Source organism: Convolutriloba macropyga, chromosome 3, assembly GCF_964194025.1.
Source record: "Convolutriloba macropyga chromosome 3, txConMacr16.3, whole genome shotgun sequence".
Lineage (NCBI taxonomy): Eukaryota > Metazoa > Xenacoelomorpha > Acoela > Convolutidae > Convolutriloba > Convolutriloba macropyga.
Window position 1 is genome coordinate 66,326,785 of NC_134470.1, and position 18,015 is coordinate 66,344,799.

General features: G+C 35.4%; 2 protein-coding genes across 2 annotated transcripts in view; one reads left to right on the plus strand and one right to left on the minus strand.

The window, feature by feature from the left end:
- The window catches only part of LOC142336371 (elongation factor 1-beta-like), a 128,178-nt gene extending 116,644 nt beyond the window's left edge, over nt 1-11,534 (plus strand). The window contains exons 3-5 of the mRNA XM_075385152.1: nt 2,387-2,550; nt 10,112-10,296; nt 10,648-11,534. Of these exons, the coding sequence (XP_075241267.1) occupies nt 2,387-2,550; nt 10,112-10,296; nt 10,648-10,783 (485 nt within the window). The 3' untranslated portion in view covers nt 10,784-11,534. The remainder of the gene's footprint in view (nt 1-2,386; nt 2,551-10,111; nt 10,297-10,647) is intronic.
- The window catches only part of LOC142336375 (translationally-controlled tumor protein homolog), a 318,382-nt gene that overhangs the window by 163,618 nt on the left and 136,749 nt on the right, over nt 1-18,015 (minus strand). The gene's annotated exons all lie outside the window — the stretch shown is intronic.

Sequence of the window (18,015 nt, forward strand, 5' to 3'; positions counted from 1 at the left end):
GAAAAGAGACATTACCGTCGGCTTTAAGTCCAATTTGATTCAAAATATCTGTTTCTGAAGTCATTGTCAATCCAACCGTTAGTTGAATCTCCACTTTCGGAGACACCAGTATCAATAGGTTTCATACTATCGTCTCTATCTCGATGAATGTTGTTGTCATTGCTCTGGTTAAGATTTAGCGGACGCTGGTGTACAACTAAAGAATCAGGTTCTATTCAAACTTTTTCAATGGCCATGGGTATTGCATTTTCGAGCACAGTTGAAATTTTGTTTTCGACTGATTCAAGAACAGAGGTCAATTTAGCATCAGTGGTGAAAATATTGCTGCTTATGCATATCGCAAAGCCAAACACAATTTCGGGATGCACCAATCCGTCTCACTTCATTGATTTTCAGAGAAACACAGACTCCGTGATACCAGTCGCCACACTTTTCGCAACAAATGTACGTCATATCATTTCATTGTCTTCCTGCAGGTAGGACATTTCAGGTTACTTGTCCTTGTCATAGCATTCATTAATCTATTTAATTGCTTTCAAATATGTTAGTTGCGAACACATGAGGTTAAACTATTATATTTAATTGCTTTCAAACGAAGTTTGTAGCAGTTATATTACTCGTGGTCTTTGCGATATTATTTGTTGGTCTTTACGCGATTTTTTGCTTGACCGATTTTTGTCTTGACCCATTTGACTTTTTGTCCTTGAAAACGGGATATCAGGTACCGCCCAGCGGGCATTCAGTTTCATTAGAGGCCATTAGTTTTTTTTAGTAGTCCTTCATTTGTTCAGTGTGGAGAAGTTTCTTGTAAGGCCGTATTTTAAGGTTAAAAGGTCATTTTAGGAGGTTTTCAAAATGTTAGATTTTTCTGTTTGTCATTTTTTGAATTTGTTGGACCAGTCTAAAATTAAGGGTGCTAAAGGTCTTTGCAATATATAAATAATTTTTATGATCGTTTTAATGGCTATACGTTTTAATACTCCCGGCAAAAACACGCAAATTTGTTCTAATTTTCATTTTTCAAGTTTTCTGTTTTTCAATTTTTGGTTTCTCCAGCCTCATGAGCTAAGGAACCCTCTCTAGGGGGTTTGATAATAGTGTACTGCAACGTTTCGAGCGGTAATGAAATGGTTTTCAAGATTTTAACTTCACGAATTCTTGCATCTTTCTGACGAAACTTAAAATTTTTTTCTATTTTTTGACACTTATTGTCATTCAAGTTTCTCAATTTTTGCAACTCTATTCAAGTTTTTTCAATTTTTAGGTTTCTCAAGCCTCTAGAGCCAATGAATATCCTCTATGGGTTACTGCACAGTTTCTGGATTTAGTGGTATGTTTTTGAACATCACAATTTTAAGCAATTTTTTTGACAAAACGTGTTATTTTTAATTGTTTTGACCAATTTGGTAAAATTTTTATCACGAAGTTTTAAATTTTTTGACAAAACACTCAGTTTTTAGTGTTCTTGACCTTCACTGTCTTTATTCAGGTTTTTTTCAGCCTCAGGAGTCAGTTTGATAATAAGTTACTGAAAAATTTCTGTTTGCCATGTAACAAATTTTAGTAAATGAAACGCTATTCTTTTTCTTTTTCAATTTTTAGGTTTTTCTCCTGCCTCCAGAGCTTGGAACCTCCAGAGCTTGGAATGTTCTTTCCTTCATTGAATTACGCAATATAGTGAATACGGTCAAAGGCAAAAGCAAAAAAAAAACGGGATAAACCGATAATATTTTTGTGCATTAGGTGATCAAAGATCATTAGAACGATTGATTCGTATTAACCTTAATTAATAGCCTTCAGATTAGAAGACGAATCAAGTATTTTATAAGAATCTAACTCAAACTGCCAACAAAATTAAGAACACTTTGTGACACTGCAAGAGCGTCAACGGCGGCTATTTTCGTCAAATTGACGGCTACGTTTAAAATTTTTCTGTTCCAGAAATTCACGCACTGGCACAAAATTGCGATACAATAAAATTTGTCATGCTTTCGCAATTTGTAAATTTTGACAGAAGACATCTAACAATGCTACGAATTGCTTAAAAATGGACCAAGTTTAACGGAAATTCTGCAGTATGTGTTGTTGTTACGTGTATTTAGATAGGATATGAAATATTACTTACATATGAAGGCAAATTAAATTCTCTTTGCAATTTGGTACCGGCTTTGCAGTGCGACATTTTTTTTTGCTTTATGTACCAATGCCTTCACTGATCTCTAAACTTGTTCTGTCCGGAACTTGAGGGTATATTCCGCATGCAAAATTTTTGCAGAAATTGTGCATGTTTTCTCAAATTAGAACTTAATCTTCATCTATTCGAACAAAATCAGCGGTGCGTTATGGGTCGACCCAGCTATGTTTCACAGAAACAATATACTTTTAGGCAAATTCGTCTCTGCTGAATGTCCAATGATTGGCAAAGCCCCGGAGCCAGTGACCAACGGTGCAGCTAAAACGGCAGCTGCGAAGGATGACGACGATGAAGATGATGACGATGTTGATCTGTTCGGAAGTGATTCCGAGGATGAAGCCGCCGAGGCTGAAAAGGTAACAACGTTGTTAATTATCTTTTATGAATGGTTAAGAAAATTGTTATAGTAAATCTCAGGCTTCTCTTGATTCATGGATTATTTTTGCATCCCGATGTTTCCTGATCAGAAACCATCAAAAAGTTAGCCTCAAGTAAAGAATTGTATTAGTATCGCCATTGCTGTTGTAATAGTATCGCCATTACCTGTTGAGCACTCGTTTTGACTATGATTTTGGACTGCTTTTGTGATAGTCGGTTATTAATAGCCGCGAAGCGATAGCGGCTATTATTGGGGACATCGTGTTTTTACAATTCAAAGAATTTGAGTTGTATTGGGGCGCTGTTTTTTTTAAGATGTGTTCAAACACTTTTCAATGAGTTTGATCTTTCAAAACGGGATAAACAGGTAAAGCCCAGCGGGCATTAAGTTTCATTAGAGGCCCAAAGTGGGCTTCAGTAGTCCTTCAAGTGCTTAGTGGTGCAGCTGCTGGGATGGCCTTAATCTAAGGTTAAAAGGTCATTTTTAAAAGTTTTTGGGCTCAAAATGTTGCAATTTCATGTATTTTGTGATTTTGTGAGTTTTTCCGGCTTCAGGGGCAGGAAATGTCCTTTGCGGTTTTAAAGTAGAGGACAGCATAGTTTCTAGTAAGCATGGATTGGTAATAATTAATTTGTCCATTCTCAAGTGCCAGAAAACCTATTCCACGGTCTGATAAAGAGTTACTGCATGGTTGGTAGTTAGTGAATGGATTTGTTTTCTACAATTTAACCTTTCGAATTTTAGAAATTTTTGATAAAATTTGCAATTTTTAAGTGTTCTCAAAACATTGTCTTTTCATTTTTTTCATCTCGCCTCAGGAGCCAGCTAACTTCATCCTGGGTTTGATAGTATGGTTTTAGATAGTTGATAGGGGGCAATTGAACGGTTTTGAGATTTTTTTTAAAAAAAATTATTGCCTATCGATCTTTGAGCCAATGATTTTTTTAATGCTTGGAATTATGTAAATGGATAGCCTCTAGAGACACAAATGATTCTGAAGATATTAATATCACGATTTTCAGCAAAATTTTATTACAGTTTTCAATTGATTTCTTAAATTTTTGGTGATTTTTGAGTTAATCGATAATAGTACTGGACCGGTTTCAAAAACAAAGTGGCCAGGAGCATATTTTTGAAACAGGTATATTTAAAGGGATGAAATTTTGCCTAAGGGGTAAAAGCTTCAAGAGTTTTATTAATGAGTATATTTTTGTTTAGTTTGTTTGATTGTTTTAGTTTCTCTATTTCTTGATGATTTTGTTTTGGCTGGCATTGTTTTGGCTGGCATTGTTCAATTGAACTGCTGGTCAGGTAGAGTACTTCTAAGTTCTTCATTCAATTCTTTGAATTGTATTTCAGGACTTGTCCTGCTATGTTTTTTATTCGTCGTCGATGATTCTTGCGACCTGACTTCTTGGAATTGACTTCTACTGCTTCGCAGTTAAAATTTGTGTGCGTGACGTCATTTCTGCTTTTAGGTCAATTGCGTGATTTACCTCACTCAAAAAGGTGACTTCTGAACTCAATGAACTTCAACTTTTATGAACATTTACTATTTAAAGATCATTAGTGCGCATCCTAAGTAGAGCCAAACGTATGAGTCTTGAGTTTTTGATTTCGAATATTAATTTTGAAAAAGCTCTTAAGTGTTTTTTCCTTATAGAGCGTATGTGTCATAAAAATGACTGTCCGAATCTAACCCAGAAAGTCTAGTGGTCTATTAAGGGACTGGTGGTCGACCTGTCGCTTATTTCGTTGTTTCAATTCATGGAAGGCCATAGGCGTCTATCGCCGCTATTTTCTGACAATCTGCCGGCTATGTTCAAAGAATGCGATGACGTTTATTAATTGCTCCCGAATAAGAAGCAAGTATTGTAAACGTGTGTGTCTTCTAGAATAATCGGATCTCCGTTTGTGCCTCCCCCCAGCTTAGTGGGTGTACATTATTTGCACCCCCAAACGCACGTGATATTTTACTACGTGATGGCACGTGCTTTTGTAACTGGGGGAGCATTAGGTACTGGGGGCACAAAAATCCGATTGATCTTTGAATTAAGTGAATTTTTCAAGCACTTCTTGATTTTTGAGTGGTTTCAATTGCTTTTTCCGAAATAAAGTTTGTTCAACCAAAACCGATTGTTACTGATTATTGACAAGGCCCGGATAGCCGAGGTCCGGGTTCAAATCCTACCTTTGACTGGTGTTTTTGCACTCATAAAGAAAAATTAATCTAGGCTACTGCACCTGAATTAAATAGCGCCGGAATTCGAGAGCAATTTTTCCGACGTTAGTCGGTTTATGATTTAGGTTTTGTTCACGTTCATGAGTTATACTTTTTATGTCATCAAAAATTGATTCGGCTGCGTAGTTTGTCTATGTTGTCTGTAGAAGCTTTCATTTAAGACTCTCTAAGGCTCAAATGTGGAATTTGTACGTCGATTTAACAAAATGTTGATGAAAAAGATAGCTTTAGAGAAGTTATCATCTAAAATTCCAATTTCAAAAATCAACGACCTGGAAACGCAGCATCATTAACGTTATCATCGGGAGCTTTGATTGGAGAAATGGTGAGTAGTTTGAAAAAAATTAAAAAATAACTTGGATAATTTGGAAAATTGGTATATGGCTGACAACTTGGCACGTATTTAGTAGCTCCACTGTCAAGGAAATAAGCAAATGAGAGAGTTTCAGTTGAGAAAAGGTCCTAGGTAGTTCAGCATAGAACCAATAAGAGTACATGGAAACTTGGGTCAATTTTGCAATTATTTTGCCACTGCTTTTGTCTTATGCTTGGAACCGGCAGAGACGAAAGGACTAATGACCTTACAATGAGTGGTTCTATGATAATGCAATGTCGAACCGCCGGAAAGAACGAAGCAACTAATTGACAATAATATCAGTAATTGACGTTTAATTGATAATTGTGCTTTATGCTATTTTAAACGGTTGCTCGGTTATTCGTGTAACATGGAGGTGTCAAAATAGTTGAGTTGGATGATTTAAAAGCGTGTTATTTGACTTCTTCGATTATCAGCAATCAGCGGTGTTCTATCGATTTGCTGAAGAGGAAAAAATGGATATCAAAGGATTACTAGATCAGTTGGATAGGCGAGCACTTAACGATTGTTGCAGGGTTAGACGCTACGGACGTTTGGATGCGATTTTAATTGCTATCAATGAACAACTGGGTATCGTAATTATTCCGCAAGATATCGGAGCCTGCGTTTCTTTATCTGGTCGAAGTCATGTACAGACTAATTGTTGTGGCTTATTAAATACTTAATGGCTCCTAAAGGTGTGTTCCTTGAAAGGCTATCAAAAAGGGAAATTACTCATGACAAAACTATTCAATGTTAAATAACAATTGAATGGTAAATATAAAAAGGATAGCCTGTGTTGTAGATAGCTTGGTGTTATTGTGGATTTCTCAAAGTCACATTGAATCAGTCACTCAAAAGCAATGTAGTATATGTAAATTCAGCATATGAAGCATATGCGGAATTTTGTTCCGCGTAAATAATTAATTACTATTATACGAGTAATATCAATCCCGTTATTTAGTACTGAGTTCTTGTTAATAGCCGCAAAGCGATAGTTGAGGCTATTATTGGCCTTATTTTTGGTCACATGTTACTTACTCACTCCGAAATAGACTTTTTAATTGCTCTCAAACGAAGTTTGTAGCAATTATATTTGTCCTGTTGCGTCTTTTTTTAATGCGATTCGCTTGGCCGATGTTTTGTCTGACCCATTTGACTATTCGTCAAAAACGGGATAGAGCGCTTACGGGATAAAAAAATAGTAGCGCCCAGCGGGCATTAAGTGCGCTTAGAGCCTTTCAGCTCTGTTTCAGCTCAAACTGTTTTGGAGACTTATACTTAATTCTTTTTTTCATTATTCACGTCTTTCCAGACGCAGGAGCCAGAAAATCTTAAGGTTTTGATAATAGGTTACTGTAAAGTTTCTAGATGTAATGGAATGTTTTTCAAGATTTTAATGTCACAAATTTACGCTATTTTAAAATATTTGCAAGTTTTTTGAATCTTTTTATTTTCCGGCACCAGGGTCCAAGGTTTGATAATAAGCTGTTGCTTTGTTTCTAGAGTTAACGGAATAGTTATCAATTTTTTAAGGCACCAGGGTTCTAGGGACCTACAAGGTTTGATAATAATCTGTTGCATAGTTTCTAAAGTTAACGGAATGGTTATCAATGACTCCAGCTACAGCATTTTTCGGAAAATTATCCAAAAAATTGTCGGAAAATTATTATCAACTTTATGGATCTTTATGAGCCAGTGAATCTATTTAAAGCTTGAAATAGGGATACTGGATAGTCTCTTGAGACAATGAAATGGTTTTGATGAATTTAATATCTTGAATTTGAGCAAGATTTTAAGTTTGCGATTGTTTTCAAAATTTTTGAATGTCTGTCTTGAGTTTAACGATCATTACTGGCCGACAAAACTTTTTAAGTCTTGAAGGTGGGTTACTTAGCAAAACTCCAGAGATAAAAATTGATTTTGAACGTTTTTACTGCGAAATCTGGGAACTCTGCGAAATCTGGTTGCGAAATCTGTTTTGCACCTTTTCAGTTTTTATGATTTAATTAATAACAAGGCTAGAAAACTAGAAGTTGCAGAGTTTTCATTCCTTTACAAGGCTAGGAAACTAAAAGCCGAATCAAGCTAAAGATAGCCAGCCGGTCGTTTGAGAGCAATTCGCCTGACGTTAGTCGGTTATATTTTTTACTATAATTCAAAGAGACAAGTTCAAGTGTGTGTTACTCTAATTGAAGGGTATTTGAGGGAGCGATTAGAAGCAGCAATAACCTAAATAGATTTTTAATCAAAATAAAACATCTCAGCATTTAATTTTGCTCTAGCTCAATTTTGTCTTTCAAAAATTTTTTTGTGAGACTGCAGATCTACGAAGCTATCGCGGCTATTTTCTGGCTATCTGCCAGCTATGTTTGACTATTTGCATGGTACTGGAATTCCTTGTTGAGTCGCAAAAGCTTCTTTTGATGGCAAACGGATGTTGGAAACAAAGAACATCGATGAAAACTTTGTAAAAATTATAGGATGTCAGCAAAACTAGACAATGACTAGTGCCCGTGGTAGAGCAAAAATTAAAAGTTCAGCGACTGATATCGCATTTAAAAACATTCTACTGTTACCGTTATTTTCGAGCGCAAACATAAGATTTCGAAAAAACTCGAAACTGTTCAAAATTAAGCTTTTATATGCTTGACAAACTTGGATGAATGATCAACTAAAAATAATTAGGCATCAGTTCTGACTTTTTGATATTCAAATGATTTGGAAGTTGTCCTTAATCTAATTTACAGAATCTGTGTATAATCTGCTTAAATCAGTTGATACTGTATCTTTTTCTTTTGAACATTTGGAATGCGGCGTATGCATCTTCTGGTTTTGCTCATGTTTCAATTTTACAAATTATTGAAATTCATTCAATCTTTGAAATAATTACATGTGTTAAATGAGCTGGAATATTTTTGTGCCAAATTTCGGGGGCTATAATAAAAGGATTTAAAATTATTTTTTTTTGTTCTACGCCTTTTGGCAGGTCCTAAATGAAACTTTCTATCTACGACAATTGAGTGAATTTTTGCACTTCCTGTAAATAAAAATTGCTTAGCAATAGGCCAATTGAAAAATATAAGATTATACAGAATACTGCCGTTCCTAGTAAACTGGGATGGTTATCATGCAAGCTCTTAAGAGAAAGCATCGTCCTGGATTTTTCTGACAGTCTTACCAGATAAGCTTTTGACTGACAAACATTCGTATGACAATGTTTTTGTCTTGCCATATTCTAACAACATAAACAGTATCTTACAAGATTAATTCTTTTGCAGCATTTTTGCATAAACAAATTTGGAGATGATTGAAATATGAAAGCGGTGTGTACTGTTCAATTGCTCTGGTAAGACTTTTGAAGTAATTGATGTAAACGTGTCTTTTATGTTTGAACATTCTTTCGATTTCACTTCTTGAGTGCTTTTTTGATGCTTGACTTGATTTTTGCGTGACCTAAATTGCTCCTATTCCTAAGTTAGTCTGCTGCAAAAACAAGATAAGCTATCATAAGGATCTGAGTGGTTATTGCTTTCTACGCCGGAGGTTGGTGGTTCGAACCCCTCGTTGATCGAAGTTTTTTGCACTCATAAAAGACTAAAATAGACTAAAACCTCACGGGAAATAATTGGTCACTAGTGAAATAATTGGTAATTTTTCCGACGTTAGTCGTATTTTTAATGGTTTAAAAGTGAAAACTAATATTTTTGTTGAAAGCGGGAAAATTGTTCGCAATTTGACAAATCATGAATACCCAGTAATAATCAAAAAGCAAGGACGTAATTAATAGCCGGCGTCAGCCTCTCAACGGCTATATTTAGGCGCTCCTTTTTACAATTCAAAGAATTTGAGTTGTATTGGGGCGCTGTCTTAAGATCTGTTCACATTTTCATGATTTTTGGAGTCAAATTGGAGCAGTGATTTTGGTCACGCTGAAACAGGAAGTGGAGCGAAAAAACGAGTGGTTTTGCGGTGTGATTTTTTTTCGCTCTAATTTTGAAGAAGTGAGAAAACGGCGTTTGAACAAAATTAGCTTTCTCGCTAGTGGTTTTTGTTCACATGTGGCAATTTCACTTCATTTTTACACTGATTTTTCTATTTTTTGGATAGGATTTTCTAAATGGGTTTCCCATTCTATTGATTGATCATTCTAGGCCGAGTTTTTTGTTAGAACCAAAATTTTTTTTTCTCGCTAGTGGCATTTTGATGACATTGATTTTCAATTATAATTTTTTGATCTGATTTTTGTTGGAAATGGTTTTGCCAATTCACTCATAGTCCGTTATAGATCTAGTTTTTTGTTCAGTACAATTTTTTGACGTACAATGTTTTGAATTGTATGTCAGGACTTGTCCTGCTGTTTTTTAATTCTCTTTTGCCTTTTGATAACATTTTTCGTTTTACGTCACGATTATCACATTTGACTTCTGACTGACCGCACTCCTTGTTTCAACTGAATGGATATTTAAATTCTGTCATGCATTAAATTACGCAATGTAGTGAATACGTTCAAAAGTCAAAAGAGCAAAATCAAAAACAGGATAAGCATATAAAGTCTGGTCAATAAGTCTCAGTGCATTAGGTTAATAAAGTTCATTAAAGCGATTGCTAGCTGGCATTAGTATTATGCTTAATAGCGTTCAGTTTAGAGGCTGAATTAAGTGTAATTTTGGAATCTAACCAAACATTCTGAATTTGCGCACCAAATAAAAAATTTGACAGAAAATTTGTTCTTTTCCCTTCTGTTTCTATCCCAATGTGTTTGAAGCGGGTCAACGCAAAGCATGTATTGCTGGTTGGAAAGCAGTTTGACTTCATTTTCGTTGTTTTTACTCCTCTGTCAACAACCCCTGTTACTATAAAACAAGAGCAAACCGCAACCTACTTTAGTCTGAAATTTCCAATATTTTCAAATTCACTACTCAAAAGTTGGCTTTACAGGCAAAGAGGTTGCAAGCCTACCAAGAAAAGAAATCCAAGAAGCCGGCCATAATCGCCAAGTCCTCGATAGTGTTGGATGTGAAGCCATGGGACGATGAAACGGACATGGGTGAAGTGGAGAAGATGGTGAGAGGAATTGAGTTAGACGGCCTTGTCTGGGGTGCTTCCAAACTGGTCGCTATTGGGTAAGCACCATGATTTCTACTCTACAGGCTGCAGTGATCGATAAGCTATTGATTGCTTTTTCAAACTAAAATGAGCACACTTCGGAAATGGAATCGATGTGCGAAAATCGCAATCGTTGTTCACTTTAAATGCAGCTAGCACTTGTGAGTTAATTCTTTAGTGCTCAAACTTGAGCGGAAGTATTGATTTGTTTGTAATCAGTTAAAAAGACAGTGGTTCTCAATTAATTACATTGTGTGAATATCAATTTCTTAAATCTGTATGCCGTACCCTCAGAACTATGTATTTGAGGTTCTAGATAGGAACAAGACTATTGAAGGAAGTGTTGATAAACATTGAGTTTGTTACAGGTACGGTATCCAGAAACTACAGATCGGATGTGTAGTTGAAGATGACAAAGTAGGTACTGATATTTTGGAAGAGAAGATCACAGGATTTGAAGACCACGTACAGTCCATGGATGTGGCAGCCTTCCAGAAGATATAGATCAGAGCTCAACCTCAATAATGCTTAATGCTAATTGTCACCGCCACAACTGTCAATACCACCTCATCATTATGATATAACTCTCCACCAGCTCTTGATTTATTAGGATGTAATTCGAATCTTGATAGGAGTTGTTGTAATGTAAATCGTAATTATTTTGGAATCATAAGAGGTACGTTTCAATTGCGACACTTTAATTTTAAGAAATGATTCGTTCAAACAGTAAAGATAAGCTGATAGGTCATTGGCTTAATTTTGATCAAATCAAATTCAAATTTATGGAAATTAAGATCTGCTTTAAAGTCGCGGTGAAACGGATCCCTGTGAGAAACTGAAAACGTGTGAATAAGTTACGAACTCCACTCTAAAGACAGCAATTATAGAAGGAATACATGTGATTGTTCTGAAACCTATGTAGCTGACTGCATTTTGTGGCACTTTGTTTTGGTGATTGATTTGATAATGTTATATATGCTAATCTCCTATCGGAGTGTGGACCTGTGTTTGATTTGTGTACTAGCATTGAGCATTCTGAGAATGTGGGCTAGCACCATCAACAGTTTGTTCGCTCCGGGCTCAATATCAAGGCAACATTTCTCTTTTCTTTGCAGCTTCTTCCTGCTATGCTCTCCACTATCTTGCGTTTTACATGTGAACAAATTTTGTATTGTAAATGTTTTCAGATGAGCGCAGTATTGAAATGGTTGCTTAGAAATTGCCTTATGAGAACCAATAAATTATCTATGAGAAATTCTTTTTACTCTTTGGTCAAACATCCGCGAGATTTTGGTTCAGCATGATGGAAATACTGTTTACCATGGATTAGTAAAAATTTAGTCGATTTAAATTTAATCTAGGATAGTCTACATTTTATGTACGGGGCTGAAAGGAATTTTAAATTTCTTTGCAATCCATAGGTTTTTGGTTTGCTGTTTAATTGCTCTCGAACGAAGTTTGTAGCAATTGTAAACGTGTTGGTCTTTTTTAATGCAAACTTTTCGCTTGACAGTTTTTGCGCTTTTCTAGAACGTTCTTTATAGCCGCCCTCATCTTCTCAGCTGGCTATTATAGCGCTCCTATTTTTTTTTACAATTCAAAGAATTTGAATTGTATTGGGGCGCTGTCTTTTTTATTACGATTCGAAGAGGAGTATTGGTTTTCTTAAGGTTTTTTTTTACCGGAAGTACTATTCGTTCAGACGATGTTTTGACCTAAAAGCTAAAGTGAGTAAAATTGCCGTGTGAACTAATTTTTCTGAGCGAGAGAAGTTTTATGATCATGCGCTGCGTTTTGTGAATGACTTTTTGACTTTCAACAGTGGTTTTTGACTGAATGGCACATATAGATAACCGTTTTTAGACGTTTTTTCGTCTAAGTGACCCAGTTTTTCTTGTAATTTGGTTTTTTTTAGATATAATTTTTATTCGATGCTATATTGAAATGTAAACCTCGGGAATTGATACCACAGGTTTTTGCATAGCCCGAAATTGGGTTTCAAGTTCAAAATTGGCACATATTTCTTGATTTTTTTAAGTAATTTTTGGCTTTTTTCTATTATCTGTATTTTTGGATCGTTTAGCTGTCTTTTTGTCATCAATCAGTTAATACGGTAACTTACCTTCCATAATTCATATACTCAATGCCTCTTTCTACCTTGATGTAATTTTGTTGTATAAAATTGTACACTGTTTTTTGTTTGTATTTTGCTATTAATTACTAGAAATAGTCTTTTTGTGCAACATGAGTGACTTTAATTTCGTTTGAATAAAAATGCAATCTTCTTTTGGCGTTAAGTTTTTGAAAATCAGTTAAAATTTTTCTCTACAATACGGTCTTCAAAATATTTTGACATTTTTTTTGCAAAATGATCCATTGTTTTTTGTTTGAATTCTGCTTTTCTTTTGTTCTGTTCAGGAGGATTGATTTTTGTCTCGGATGACTCGTTGTCTTTTCTATGTCTCGACTGCTGAAAAAGGAAATGTTCTTAATTTTTTTAATTTGATTTTTAAATTTAATTTAATTTTTTAATTTAATTTGATTTTTAATTTGATTTTTAAATTTAATTTGATTTTTAAATCAAGAATTAGTCTTTTTGTTTCGGTTTTCTTTACATTGAGACCATATTCTTCACATTCTAGTTTGTATCAATTTAGTTTTGTTCTGGCACCTACTTTTATATTCGTTATTTTGATTTTTTCAGTTTCTAAAGAGTTGAATGATTTCGAGTTTTCTTAGATGTTCGTCCTCTCTGTGGTTCGATTTAATTCAACATAAGGCAATCCTGGGAGTTTGCTCGTACGCTTCTTCCTACATTTCTACGTATTACTATCCATTGCATTTTTTTTGGGCCTTGGTAGTGTTTTTAAGCAATTTTTTGCCTTTGAATATTCTGTTGCTTGTCTTTTCTATTATCCATTGAACTTTCGAATTATTAGAAATCATATTGTCTAGGATATATACAACAAGGAAGAAGTATGTGCTTTTTTTGTCTTTTTGCATTGATTAGAAATTAATTGCAGCGGTTCTCTGATTCTTAAATGTGAGCATTCTTTTTTGAAAAATTTAACCTAGTTTAAGCTTTTTATCTGCAGTGCGCTTTCGCAGTTCTTTTGAGGTTAGAATCATGAACTATCTTAGGACAATTGATAGCCCTGTCAGGTTTTTTTAAGCCTATCGGTTTTTTGATCATCCTAGATGTGGAGTTTTTTTTTGTTACGAAACTTTCTCAAAATAAAATTTTGCTGCATTTCGTTTCTCTTGGTGACAATGGTTTAAATTTAACCAATTTTTAGATCAGACCCGGTGAGTTAATGGTTTAATACAAAAGGAAATGGCTTCAGCTTCTTAGCTTCTTTGTGAATTTTTGAGACTTCGAGTCGCTTCCGGAATTCTTCCGGCTATTTTTTTTTAAGATCTTCACACATTTTCATGATTTTTGAAGTCAAATTGGAGTAGTGATTTTGGTCACGCCGAAACAGGAAATGGAGCGAAAAAGCGAGTGGTTTTGCGGCGTAAATTTTTCGCTCTAATTTTGAAGTAGTGAGAAAACGGTGTTTGAACAAAAATTCGGTTTCTCGGTAGTGGTTTTTTGTTTACATGCGGCAATTTCACTCTAATGTTTACTGTTGTTTCGATTTTTTGGATCGGATATTTTTCTAAATGGTTTTCCCAATCCATTCACAGCTCATTCTAGTGCTAGTTTTTCGTTTGAATTAAATTTTCATTTCTCGCTAGTGGTTTTTTTGTTCACATGCGGCATTTTGACATTGATTTTCTGTTTTCTTATTTTTTTTATCTGATTTTTTTAAAATGGTTTTCTCAATTCACTCATAGTCCATTGTAGGTCTAGTTTTTCTGTTTAGTCAGTGAAAATTCTTTGAATTGGACGTCCTGCTATGTTTTTTACTTCGTCGAATAAAAAAGTGTTTCGCTTTACCTCATTTTGCCGCTTTTTCAACATTTTGCGTGATATCTTTGACTTCTCTAGGCTAGTTTCTCTCTTCTCTCCTTCTGCTAAAAGTGATTTTGAACATCAGTTGCTCAGCAAAGCAATTCAAAATGAACAGAGTCAGTATAAAAAATTGAAGTCAGAAACAGGATAAGCCCATAAAGCCCAATTTTGGATGCCCGCTATTTGAACGTCGTTCCTATAAGTCTTAGTTACCATCTCTAATGCTTATTGGTATTGATACTAGCCCCTGTAGCCTCTCTCTAAGAAACAGAAGTACGTTATGTTCAACTACGAAATGCCATCAAAATAAATCGGACTTAAAAAATGTTTTTGTACAAAAATCTTTTTTTCAATATCTTCTATTCTTTCAATCCCAATCATGCTTATTGGAATCAACGGCGGCTTTTTTCCGGCAATCTGTCGGGTATGTTTTGATTTCTGAAGTGACTTTTACACGATTTCATTCTTCATTTTTTAGTGATTAATAGCCGTTGTAAGCCTCTCAACGGCTATTATTTAGGCGCTCTCCTTTTTACAATTCAAAGAATTTGAATTGTATTGTGCGCGCTGTCTTATGGTCTGTTCACACATTTTCAGGATTTTTGAAGTCAAATTGGAGTGGTGATTTTGGTCACGCCGAAACAGGAATTGAAGCAAAAAGCGAGTGGTTATTGCGGCGTAAAATTTTTTTTAACTCCAATTTCAGAGTGAGAAAACGGTGTAGGAACAAAAATTGGCTTTCTTGCTAGTGATTTTTTCACATGCGGCAAATTCGCTTTGACTTTTTAGATTTTTTGGATCGGATTTTTTCAAATGGTTTTCGCAATCAATTCTGTTCATCCTAGGCCTAGTTTTTTGTTTGAACCAAATTTCCATTTCTTGTTGGTGGTTTTTGTTCGCATGCAGCTTTTTGACTTTGATTTTGTTTTTTTTGATGTTTTTGATCTGATTTCTTTAGTCCGTTCTGGATCTAGTTTTTAAGTCAAATTCTTTGAATTGTATGTCAGTTTTACATCACTATTTTCACGTTTGATTTCTGGCTTACCTCAGTCAATGTTTCAACTGAATGGATATTAAATTCTTTCACGAATTCAATTACGCAATGTGGTGAATACTGTCAAAGTCAGAAGATCAAAATCAAAAGAGACGGAATAATTCGATTAAGCCCGATCATTAATTCATTGAGAATTAGGTTATCAAAGCTAAGTGTGTTTGCTAGCTGGCATTGGCATTAAGCCTATTAGCTTTCAGTTTAGAAGCTGAATTGAGTATAATTTTAGATTCCAATTGAAGCTGCGCGCCAATTTAGAATACTTTTGACATTGAAAGAAAATTAGATTAATTTATCTTCTTTTTTTCCCGATGTCAACATCAAGTGCGTCAACATCAAGTTTTGGTGGGGGATCGGGAGCTCCATGGTTCGAATACCGGCGTGGTCAATAGTTTTTGCACCCATAAAGAAAAAATTATCTAGGCTATAGTCCCTGAATCAAATTGCCTCACCTGTCGTTCGAGTGCAAGTCTTCCGACATTAGTCGGTTTATATTCTGTTTTTTCAAATTTTTTCTTGTGGAGAAGCATAGTTGAATTAGCCGATGAATTTTGGGAATTATAGCAAAGTTATCCTTGACAGATAGCAATCATTCTAAAAATGCACGGTAAGGTGAGGTCAAATCTTACTGAAATCAACAAGGCAATCAGAAACTTGTTAAATATTTGATGTATTCAATTTTTTCCGAGTTCTTTGCTATTACTTTCTTAGAGATCAGAACAATATGCCATTTTCCCGATTGTAAATTGTCTTAATTATTTTTAGGTTGCGATATATATTTATCGGTTTCTTCGATTACCAAAGCATCACTTATTTAAAACCATATAAAAATTTTCATATATCCAGAATGACAATATTTCATTGATGAAACTTTCAGGTTTTTTGTATTCAGTTCAGCTTTCCTTCACTGATGTCTGTAACTTTATTAATTGCTCTCGAGCGAAGTTTGAAGCACTTTTTGTAAGCGTGTGTTTTTAATGCAAAATTTTAGCTTGATCGCTTTTTTCTGTAATTTATTTTTTAATTTCACTTCTGGACTGACTTTTACGCTTGACTTCGTTTTTTGCGTGACCTAAATTGGTCTTTTCAGAAATTAAGAAATCACAAGGACCTGATAGTGGTGTGAGTTATGTTTCAGACTATACGCCGGAGTGCGAGGGTTCGAAGCCCCTTCTGTCAGATCTTCTCCCATAAAGTTTTATCTACACCCCCCACCCGAAAAAATTCCCAGCCTGTCATGGAAGCAATTTGTCCGACGTCCGATCAATGTAGATTAATCAAAAATGATTTGGCAAAAGCAAGGGAGAAAAGTGCTCAAAAATTGTTAATTGCTCTCGACTGAGAAGCAATTGTAAAAGTGTCTTTTTTATGCAAATTTATCGCTGGAACGTTTAGCGCTTTTCTTTTAGAGTAGACTTCTCAAGTAACTTCTTCAAGCACTTGATTTTTGCGTGATTTCAATTGCTCTCCCTCCAAAATAAATTTTGTTTAAACAAAACGGATTGCTGGGTGTTTTGGGACGACTCATGAATTTGTCAATGGCTGCCTCAGCTTTTTAGCCGGCTATGATAGCGATCCTACTTTTTTTACTTCGTCGAATAAAAAATTTTCGCTTTACCTTAGTTCACAGCTTGTTCAACATTTTGCGTGAAATCTTTTTGACTTCTCTAGGCTAGTTTGACTCTTTTCTCATTCTGCTAAAAGTGTTTTTAGACGGAAGTTGATCAGCAATGCAATTCAAATTCAACAGAGTCAGTGTCAAAAAATGAAATCAGAAATAGAAGCAGGATAAACCCATAAAACCCAATTTTAGATGCTCATTACTCGAACTTTGTTCTTAGTTACCATCTCTAGTGCTTATTGGTGTTGATACTAGCCCCCGTGTCGTCTCACTACGAAACAGTCGTATGTTCAGCTCCAAAATGACATCAAAATAGTCCGCTTTTTAAATTTGTTTGGGTAAAAAAATCGTTTTTTTCATTAGTTTTTCTCTTTCAATCCCAATCTTGGTTATGCGAATCAACGGAGGCTATGTTCCGGAAATCTGCCGGGTATGTTTTGTTTCTAACTGCTGCTGAATTTTCTATGAAAAATTTGCTTGTTTTTAGCTGGCTTGTGTGCTTTTGTTACCTTTAAATTTATCTTTGGACAATTTCTGCATGCAGTTTTGAAGTTTTGAAGCTTCTTTGTTTTAACTGTTGTCCAAATACGGAAGAATCTTTGCCGGTTTTTGCCGTATACGTAGACATCATGGGTGTCAGACTTATTACGAGAGGCTTCTTAGGTGACATGGAATCACATCGCTGAGACGAACACCTTCAGAGGAGGGTAGGTAATGCAAGCTGTAGACGTGAGCCGTAACCTCCACGCGGTGCCCCTGGGTAACTGCTAACAGCTCAGTTGGCGGTAGTTAGCTAAGAGGATAGTCTGGAGAATGTGCCCTTAGCAAGCCACCTTGGACTCAAAACAAACTCTGCTCAAATTCCTGCCAGTCCGATGCTCATCAGCGCAGGCAAACACCTGGAATGGAGTTGAGTCAGAGCTTGGAATAGCGTACTTGAACGAAGAGTACAAGAGTTGTCGTTGGCGGGGCATTTTATATAAAAGTGGCTCTTGTGGTCATGTGTTGGCGACTTGTACCTGTTGGAAATGTCTCAAATGAGCGAAGCATGGTCTTACTGACCGAAAATCAACGAAAGTAACGAAAGTTAAATCGAGACTAGTAGATGA